A 9,982-nucleotide genomic window follows, 5' to 3' on the forward strand; every position below is an offset into this window, starting at 1 on the left:
AAAGGATTTTTTCTTATTATGAAAATAGCCCATTGCCATTGTGGAGAATTAGAAAATACAAAGTACATATCAGAAAATGACATCCACTGTAATAATTCTACCTCCTATACTGCAGATAGTGTTTTAATCTCTAAATTTGGTGTTTAGTCTCCAACTTGGCCTCTAATTTGTACTTTTTGGTGCAGTCTTATCATTTTATGTCTTTGTCTAAATTAGAAAGCAATGAAAACTAAAATTCCCTTTTTTCTTTGAACATTGTATTATAGGAAGAAGCTGCCAAGATTCTGCTGGCTGAGTTTAACCTGGGCTGTGATGTGCAACACACCGAACATGTGTATAGGGTTTATGTCACAACCTTTCTGGGTTTTGGAGGCAACTTTGCCCGGCAGCGCTATGAAGACCTTGTGCTGAATGAAACTCTTAGCAAAAACAGGTACACTGGACATGAGATCCAAGTTTCTAAAACAATGTCATCAGGCCAAAAATATCAGGAAGAATATTCACATCCTTTCTTTTTTCTCCTTTCCAATCATACCTGCCAGTGAGCTAGATCTCTCACTAAGACACCTTTTATCAGCAGCCCCACCTGGCCTGTTCCAGGGTACACTGTGTTCTTTGTTATTAGAACTCATAAAAAGGTACAATAGCTTGTTATGGTTTCTTGCTGTGTTCTACATCCAGACATGGTATCATGGGATAAGTGAGGCTAATAAAGGTCTAATTTAAGATGTGTAGTATAATGTACCTCCCAGCAGTTCTTTTTACATGCTGGTGCTCAAAACATGATTGTTGACTTACAGTGGAGTAAGTCATCTCATATGAGAGTCAGGTTTGTAGTGTGAACAAAATGTAAAAAGCATATATAATTACAGTTAACTTTTAAAATGATTTCTTGGTAAGTCCCCAAATAGCCAGTTTTTCTTCCAGCATTGGACAGATCACCAGTTCTTACTTTTGAGTACCAGATGAACCAATTAGACCATAATAAACAATTATGAAGTGATTGTTTGGAGTATTTAAAAATTATTTATTATTATGCATATTGAAGGAAAGCATACAGCAGAGTTATTTTCCACCATAAAATTATTTACACTCATTTATGTAGCTAGAAAAACTAGCTTGAAAAACTACTGTAGTATCCCATTTGTAATAATTTATCCATAACAACCAATTATCTTATATTTAGATTATGTTGAAGAAAATATTGTCTCCTAAGTCTTTCTAAATTTTCTACTTTTCAGTCAGCAAGAGTTTGGGGTGCCCAGGATGATTGATGACTGCAGTCAATCGGGCAGTGTGTTTTGTTCTGAATGTGCTCTTAGGTCCACACAGGTGTTGCTTAGGTTGTGGTGCTGATTGCTCCTCTGGGCACTATCACATTTCAAGAATATTTGTTATGAAGGTTTCATACCCATTTTGATTTGTTCCTACTTCAGTAGCCACTGTGCCCCCATCCCCCGCTTTGTTGTTCTTTTTTCCTGTTTGCTGTTCTCTGCTGCCTCAGAACTTCTTGCCAGCCTGCCTCTTCTTCTTCTCATGCATTGTTATTTTCTGGTCAAGTGTCTTAAGTCATGTGAGATTGAGGAGTAAAAGGTATATATTGTTGTGGCTGCCAATCTACTAGAGAAACCTATGCCTCCTGGGATGGTGAAACTTAATGGTTCTGTCTTCTGAATAAAAATTTTCTGAGTTTTACTTCAGTTGGTGACATGTCTTAAAATAAATTCCATATGTTCCTAAGTATTCTGTTATGTTGCCGCCTTCCCAGTCTCTCCTTCAATCTTTATACTTGTGGGTGCATCTTCATTCCAGGAAACTCATTCTTTCACATCTGCCTGTTTAGGAACTAATGAAAAATTAACTACACTGGGAAAATTTATTTGGTCTCCAAGAAATTTCTATCCTTGGACTGCTCTGCCTGTTAATCTCTATAGTAATTGATAATACAGTTACTAGATAAGCATAGACCAAAGAACTAGAACCATGTGATGGTTATGGAGGGAATCAAATCCTGTCCCTCCACTGTTCACACAGAGGCTCCCAGACCTGCCGGTTGCTCTCCGGAGCTGGTGTTCTGTCTGTTCTGTTCCAGCACTGCTCATTCCAAGCCAGGCATTGTCATGATCCCACTGCTGTGGTCCTCTCCTCAGAAACCCTCCCCCAGCCCTTCCCACTTTGCCCCCTTGCAGTTGTATTTTTAAACATGAGAACCACACTCAGCATGGAAAGATCCTTGTATTTTGGGGAGGCATGTGGAAATGAAGTCCAGATGGAGGACAGCAGATTCCTATCTCCAGTTTTTCTGTACACTGGGAATGAGACATGCTGATGACAGGCTTGACTAAAATTGATCACTGGCATATTTTTCCTCCTTCTTTTTCTGAATTTAATTTGTTTATATTAAATTTACATATGATGTTCCTGCATGGTAATAGTCCACTGCATCCTTATTTCTAGGGATGGCAAGAAAAACAGTCCTGAGATGTACGTGATGAGTGTTGTTTCTTAGAGTGTTTGAGCTCAGCAGTCTCATGCTTTGTTTTTGTCATGTGGACAGGCTGCTCGGCCAGAAGACGGGCCTAAGTCCTGACAATCCATTTCTGGATCCCTGCCTGCCTGTGGGACTCACTGACGTGGTGGAAAGAAATAACCAGGTCCTACACATCCGAGGAAAAGGGGACTGGGCCACTTGTGGGGCCATGCTGAGCCCGCTGCTGGCTCGCCCCAACACCAGCAAAGCCTCCCTGAATGGCATTTACCAGTCACCAATTGATTTCAACAACAGCGAGTTCTACGGCTTCTCCGAATTTTTTTACTGTACAGAGGATGTGTTGCGCATTGGTGGCCGCTACCATGGGCCAACATTTGCCAAGGCTGCTCAGGTAGATCATTAATGATAAAATGACTCATGTTGGCAGCAGCCATGCATTGGGCGTCTAACTTTGTGCCAGGCACTGTGCAAAGGGCTTTGTATGCGAAAACTTATTTGATTCTTAGGTGGGGCCCCATGAGCCCTTGTTTTAGAGGAAAAGATAGACTCAGAGAAGTTAAGGACCTGCTATGCTAAATAGCCTTCTAATACTTGTCTAGCATACAGAAGGCCTTGCGTTCAGTCTGCAACACTGCAAAATTAATTAATTAATTAGTTGAGTTTAAGTTTCCATGGACATTTTATCAGCCAGATATAAAATTGTTGTGATTGCTAATGATTTTTTCTTCCAACTTTCTAATGGTCTTGTTAATGCCTGTGACCAGAAAGTGTCATTGTATTTATTTTTCCCTTTGCTGAGTGTCTCAGATATAATGTGCTTTCGGAGATGAAGTCATACTGGATCCAGGGCAGGTCCATTTTCTTTTTCTTGGTTGGAATTATTAAGAGGACAGATTGGTATGGGGTCACTTAGAGACTATTAGAAAGATGTGAAAAGCAATGATGATAGAAGTATTATTCAGATTTTAAATGCACATATATAGGATTTAAGCATCTTATAGGCTTAAATCATTAGATACGTGGGTAGGTAAAAGTTTAGCCAACTTTCTGTAGGTCGCTGCCTTAGTTTAGAGTCTTTGTTAGTGAACTTCACTATAACTAACTACCTGAGATAATTTATAAAGAGAACAGGTTTGTTTTGGCTCAGTTTTCTAAGTTCCAGACCAAGATCAACTGGCCACTTTGCTTTGAGCCTGGGGTGAGATCGCACATCATGGAAGGAACATGTGAAGGAGTAGAACTGTTTGCATCATGAGCCAGGGAGCAGAGAGAGCAAGAAGGGAGCCAGGGTCCCACAGTCTCCTTTAAGGACATTCCTCCAGTGATCTAAAGACCTCCACTCGGCCCCACCTCTTAAAGATTCCAACACCTCCCAAAAGTGCCACCCTGAGGGCCAAGCCTTTAACATACAGACCTTTGGGAGACATTCTACATCCAAACTAGTAGAATCCTATCTTTGATTTTTGTACAACTCTGCTTTATCTCTGTTGTCGGAGAAATATATGAGAAGAATCCATCTTCTTGTACATTGTATTCTTTCTGCTTTCTTAAAATTCTCAAGGATTGTCTTGGTAAAAGACTTCCAAAATAATAATATCTGCAGTATCTGTGCTATTATATCCCAAAAGATAGTTCCCAGGGAATATTGTGGAACACTTGGTTTGTATTTCTCTTTCCTTTCTAGACCCTGGGACTATACTCTTTTACCTTCCCTTTCCAGAGCTAAAGAGTCCCTGATTGTCCATGACCTAAGTCTTTCTCTTATCTCAAAACTTCTTCAAATCCTATTCTCTTGAACACCATAGGGCTCAAGTCATTGCTTACCCAAGTTGCTAATGACAATAAGTTACCTTCCCAAGGTAAAAGGGAAGATTTTGCTTCCTTGACATTTAAAAAATTTATTTATTCTAATTTGTTATATATGACAGCAGAATGCATTACAATTTATATTACACATATAGAGCACAATTTTTCATATCCCAGGTTGTACACAAAGTAGAGTCACACCATTCGTTTCTTCATACATGTATTTAGGGTAATAATGTCCATCTTATTCCTTTATCTTTCCTACTCCCATTCCCCTTCCCTTCCCCTCCCACCCCTTTGCCCTATCTACTGTTTGTCTAATCCTTCAGTGCTCCCCGCAATCTCAACATGAATCAACAACCTTATATCAGAGAAAACATTCAGCATTTGTTTTTTGGGGATTGGCTTACTTCACTTAGCATTATATTCTCCAGCTCCATCCATTTACCTGTAAATGCCATGATTTTATTCTCTTTTAATGCTGAATAATATTCCATTGTGTATATATACCACATATTTATCCATTCATCTACTGAAGGGCATTTAGGTTGCTTTCACAATTTAGCTATTGTGAATTGTGCTGCTATAAACATTGATGTGGCTGTGTCCCTGTAGTATGCTGTTTTTAAGTTCTTTGGGTATAGACCGAGGAGTTAGATAGATGGGTCAAATGGTGGTTCCATTCCCAGTTTTCCAAGGAATCTCATACTGCTTTCCATATTGGCTGTACCAATTTACAGTCCCACCAGCAATGCATGAGTGTGCCTTTTCCCCCACATCCTCGCCAACACTTATTCTTGTTTGTATTCTTAATAGCTGCCATTCTGACTGGAGTGAGATGAAATCTTAGAGTAACTCTGTATTTATTTGCATTTCTCTAAATGCTAAAGATGCTGAACATTTTTTCATATATTTGTTGATTGATTATGTATCATCTTCTGAGAAATGTCTGTTAGTTCCTTGGCCCATTTATTGATTGGGTTATTTGTTTTTTTCCTTGACATTTTTTACTCTGACTTAGATGTTATAGTCCCAAATTTCCTGGCCACCCTTTCCAAAATTACAACTCTTCCCATATGACTCTCTGCCCTTTCCCGCTTTGTTTGTCCCCTGAGCATTTATGTCATCTTACATACTGTATGTATGCATGCATGTATATATTTATGTTTGTTTTTTTTTTTTTTTCCTCTTACTATTAAAAGGTAAGCTTCATGAGAACAGGAATTCTTTTTTTTCACTGCTCAATCCCTTGGCACCTAGGATAGCACATAACACAGAGTAGACATTCAGCAAATGTTTGTTCCCTGAACAAACCAAAAGAAATAATTCTTTTGGTGAGAATCACAACGTGGAAGCAGGCCAGTGATAAGTTTCTGACCATTCTGCTCCAGCTGTCTTCCTTCCTTATGTCAACTCTGCAGAGTAGAGTGAAGCTCCCTTTGGCTTTTGATGTTGCTCTTCCTTCTCCTAACCTTAACTCTCTATGAAGCCTAAGAGGCTCAGGATCCAGCTCAAACTGTTTTTATACTAGACTTGGAGGCAATGGGAATAAAGAGAGGTTTGGCACAGTGTTCAGTGAATGAATATGCCATTTCTTGGGTCAGCTAGTAGCTCACAGGTAACTCCAGGAGTAGAGCAATGGTGCCTGGGGACATTAGGGAGTCTGCCTCCTATTTCATGCTGTACTGTTTCTCTGTGGTTGTTCCAGGATTACTGTGGCATGGCTTGGTCAGTACTAACTCAGAGGTTCAAGAATGGCCTCTTTTCTTCACATGCAGATGAGCATCGACTCAAGTAAGTAATTTTTTATTTCATCTTAGATATGGCCTTAGAATATGGATGGCAGATTATAATGGAGAGCCATCAAACAATAGTGTAGATTGGATTTTATGTTGAAGGAGAATTTGATTATTTCAGATTTTGATTTTCTGAGGTTTTAGGGCAAAGCCAAAGGCAACCAGGGGTTACTAAATAGAGTTCTGTCAGTGTGTAGTGGTGCATGTCTATAATCCCAGCAACTTGGATGATGAAAGCAGGAGAATTTTAAGTTCAAGGCCAGCCTCAGCAAATTAGTGAGCCCCTCAACATAATAAAGAAAAAGGGATGGAGAAGTAGCTCAGTGGTAGAGAACCCCTCAGTTTAATGCACAGTTCTGCTAAATAAATTAATTGATAGCTAAGTTAGTAAAAGTAAAAAATAAAGAGTTTTCTCCAAGTGATTTGATATCAAAAGGGTAGTTCTTTTTATTCTAAACATTTTATCATAGAAACTATCAAACATGCAGAAAATTAGAATAATAACATGTAACTTTCACCCAGCTTTAATAACTCTTGGCATTGTGCCAATTTGACTCATTGGTATTCCCATTTTATAAATGTTCAAAACTTCTAAATGCAAACAAAAATAGAATAGTATAATGAATTCCCATGCACCTATCATCCCACTTCTTTACTAACAGTTATTAACTCCTGGCCAATGTTGTCTTCCTTCCTCTACCTGCTTCTTACAACTGAATTATCTTGAAGCAGATCCTAGAGAGCATACAGTTACATTTGTAGATATTTCAACATCTTCTCTGAAGATGGGAATGAAAGGAAAGAAAAAATGAAGGTGGGAAGGAAGGGAGGAAGGAAAGAAGGTAGAAAGGAAGGAGGAAAGGTAGGAAGACAAACAAAGAGAAACCCAGCCACAGCATCATTTGTAGTAAGATAAATTAAAATTTGGATTCACCCAGAGGTGAGGAAGGTGAATCTGGGAGAGGTAGATCTGTTGACATCCAGTGGGCATACATGGCTTATCGTAAAGGAAAGCGTTAGAATTCTTTTTATTTATTTGTTTAATGTTTTTTATCACAACTCAGATATCAGTGTTTTAAGTCAGCTTGGATGTACCAAGTCCTGCATGAAGGATTCCACTTTCCCTATGATTACTCAAACCTGCGGACAGCCCAGCTGGTGTATGACCGAGAGGTTCAGTGGACGCTGGGAGCCATTCTGTATAAAACTCGATTCTTACCACTCAGGTAAAGAGACCAACCAAGCTGGTACCTTGAGCTTAGAGACAATGTTTGTTGTTGGCTTAGGATAAAAAATTTTTTCAGTGACCCTCCCCGCAACTTCCACATCCCCAAAACCATACCCCCCCACTTCCTTATTCTAATCAGGCATTTGAAACAGAAAGAAGATTGGAAATTATTGGGCTAGAGTCCGTTCCTATCTTTGCCATTTCAGAAAGTCAGCTTTATTAGTTCACCAACAACAAATCAGTCTTTAGGATTGAGCTCTTACTAACCATTTCTAAGATGCTCACTGATGAACCAGAATGTTACTCGAGTTACTTTGAAAAACATGTGACTAGAGAAGGTGGGGAGGCTGTCTGGCCAGAGCAAGCTTCCATAATGAGTAAGAATGACTCCAGAGAGTGTGTTATTGGATATTTTGTGGTTCAGAATTAGAACAAAGGACATGCTATGTCTTTAAGAGGTATATTTTCTTCAAGCTGTGGCAGGCATTTCAATGCCTTGCCTTTATGTCGGACAATTTTTAGGTACTCTTTCCCTTGGACTATTTCAGATAAATTCTTAATCTTTGGTACTTGTTCCTCTAAATTCAATGCCATGAAGAACCAGACAGTTAATAGAATTGAAGGAAGAGGGCTGCATGGGGGTTGTGGGAACCACATGTTGTGCTCCAACTAAAGTGCTGGTGACTGTCATGCAGAATTGCTACCTGAGCATTTGCCTGGTCTCATTTGTCCATAAAAGGCAGATATCCATATTGTATATGAAGTCTTTCAGTTTGGAGATTCACATTAAAAGACAAAACAAAACAAAACAAACAGAAGAACACTACAGGGTAAACAAAACAAAAAGTGGATCTAGTATCTGAATGACCAAAGAGTGGCTTCTATTCTGGCCAGGCCACTAGACTACTGTACTTTGGTTTACATATCTCTTTTTTCCCACAGGTTATAATATAATGGTCAGGAAACAGCTTTCTTTAGGTACGCTAGCTCCTAAGGAAATGTAGCAACTTTTTTAAAAAAGATCTAGACACTCTGGTTCCTTGGTTGGATTGTCTTAGAATGTTTCTGTGGATTGAATAAATGGGGTAACACCTTCAGATCAGAACAAACATTTTTCTTTGAAACTAACAGTTTTTTCCACCTTTCCTTAGGGATCTTCGGCAGGAAGGTGTCCGACAAACCCATGGTAGCTGGTTCCGTCTCTCCTTTGTCTATAATCACTATCTCTTCTTTGCCTGTATCTTGGTGGTGCTACTGGCCATCATCCTGTACCTTCTACGACTCCGTCGAATTCACCACCGACAAACTCGAGCCTCAGCTCCATTGGACTTGCTGTGGATTGAAGAGGTGGTGCCGATGATTGGGGTACAGGTGGGGCCATGAGGATGGACCAGGACTGGAGAAACTTGAGTACCCCAGAGTTGCTGCTCATTGAATTTCTTCACTTTTTTTGTACTGGTCTCAGATGCTGCTTTGACCTTGGAATTTCTACTTTAATTTCCACTTTAATTCCTTCTTAGTACCCAGGTCCTCTTCTCAGAGAGAAGTTGTTATTTAGTATGTGAGGAACTAAGTGACAAGACATTGGTGCTAACAAGGGGACCAAGCATGCTCTCAGAGGTCTGGTGTGTTCCTGGATCTAGCCATTTTTCCCCTTGCTAAAGCATGAAGTTTGGCATTGGGCACACTGGAAGCCTGGTTGAAACCAAACTTGGAGCATCTGATACAAAGCTGGGGACATTCTAGCAAGTGCAGCAGCCCCTTCTTTCTCTGTAACAGAGATATTGTTTATGTGGAGATCCACAACCTTTAATATGGATCCAAGATCTTTGCAATTTAATGGACCAGATATGAATTTCCAGGCAACCAAAATGATACAACTTCCTTGCTTACTTGACAAAGAAGCCATTGTGGATATGATCCAAGATTCCTGACAATGTTGCTGATGTTAGAATATGACTTTAAAGGGTTGGAACCTCTTCTAAATGGATGGCCCATTGAAGATTTTATAATATTTTATCTGATGGCTGGTCTGACCAGGATAGAAATTTTTTTTTCTCGTGTCTATGTGCCTCACAGGCTGTTTGGGCATTAATTTTATTTTTTGAGTCTTAAGTGTGTTTCTAAGATGGAGAAACTAGTGGGGTATGAGGACCTGAATTTGACTGGTTTCATGAGTCATTGTCCCCTAGGTATATTTTTATGTATAGGGAGAATTCAAGAGTTCCTTCATTTTATTACTCAGATCAATATCTAGTTTGGGAAGGAATGTATTGAGGTTGTCATCATGAGAGTGGGCAAAGGCAATAAACTCAAAGCTCTTACTGTTTTTTTTTTTTTTTTTTGAAAAATAGAAATTTTCCCAATTCCTGACTCAGAATATCTGAAAGAAAGCAAATTCTACACTTTGGGAAAAATAGATTAATCTGCTCAGAAGCCACATGGCAGCTTGCAGAACCTCTGTTAAGAGTAGCTCAGTCACAAATAGAATTTCCATTAGTGAGAGGGAAAGCCATACAATTCCATTTCCATCCACTATCCTTCAGGAGTTTTGCTTCTCCTCCATGTTTAGCCTTTCAGTTGCAGGAACATTTCTTTTTCATCACCTCCTGCCTTTCCCCACTGAGTCTTCTTTATGCTTTACCTTCTATATTTAGCTGT

General features: G+C 39.4%; 1 protein-coding gene across 1 annotated transcript in view; it reads left to right on the forward strand.

Moving 5' to 3' along the window:
- The window catches only part of Entpd7 (ectonucleoside triphosphate diphosphohydrolase 7), a 38,392-nt gene extending 28,747 nt beyond the window's left edge, over positions 1-9,645 (forward strand). The window contains exons 9-13 of the mRNA XM_046450342.2: positions 267-433; positions 2,558-2,882; positions 6,006-6,091; positions 7,158-7,319; positions 8,473-9,645. Of these exons, the coding sequence (XP_046306298.1) occupies positions 267-433; positions 2,558-2,882; positions 6,006-6,091; positions 7,158-7,319; positions 8,473-8,704 (972 nt within the window). The 3' untranslated portion in view covers positions 8,705-9,645. The remainder of the gene's footprint in view (positions 1-266; positions 434-2,557; positions 2,883-6,005; positions 6,092-7,157; positions 7,320-8,472) is intronic.
- The last annotated feature ends 337 nt before the right edge of the window (positions 9,646-9,982 follow it).

The sequence above is a fragment of the Marmota monax genome, unplaced genomic scaffold (assembly GCF_021218885.2).
Source record: "Marmota monax isolate L192 unplaced genomic scaffold, Marmota_monax_Labrador192_F-V1.1 WCK01_AAM20220418_F8-fsc00004, whole genome shotgun sequence".
Classification (NCBI taxonomy): domain Eukaryota; kingdom Metazoa; phylum Chordata; class Mammalia; order Rodentia; family Sciuridae; genus Marmota; species Marmota monax.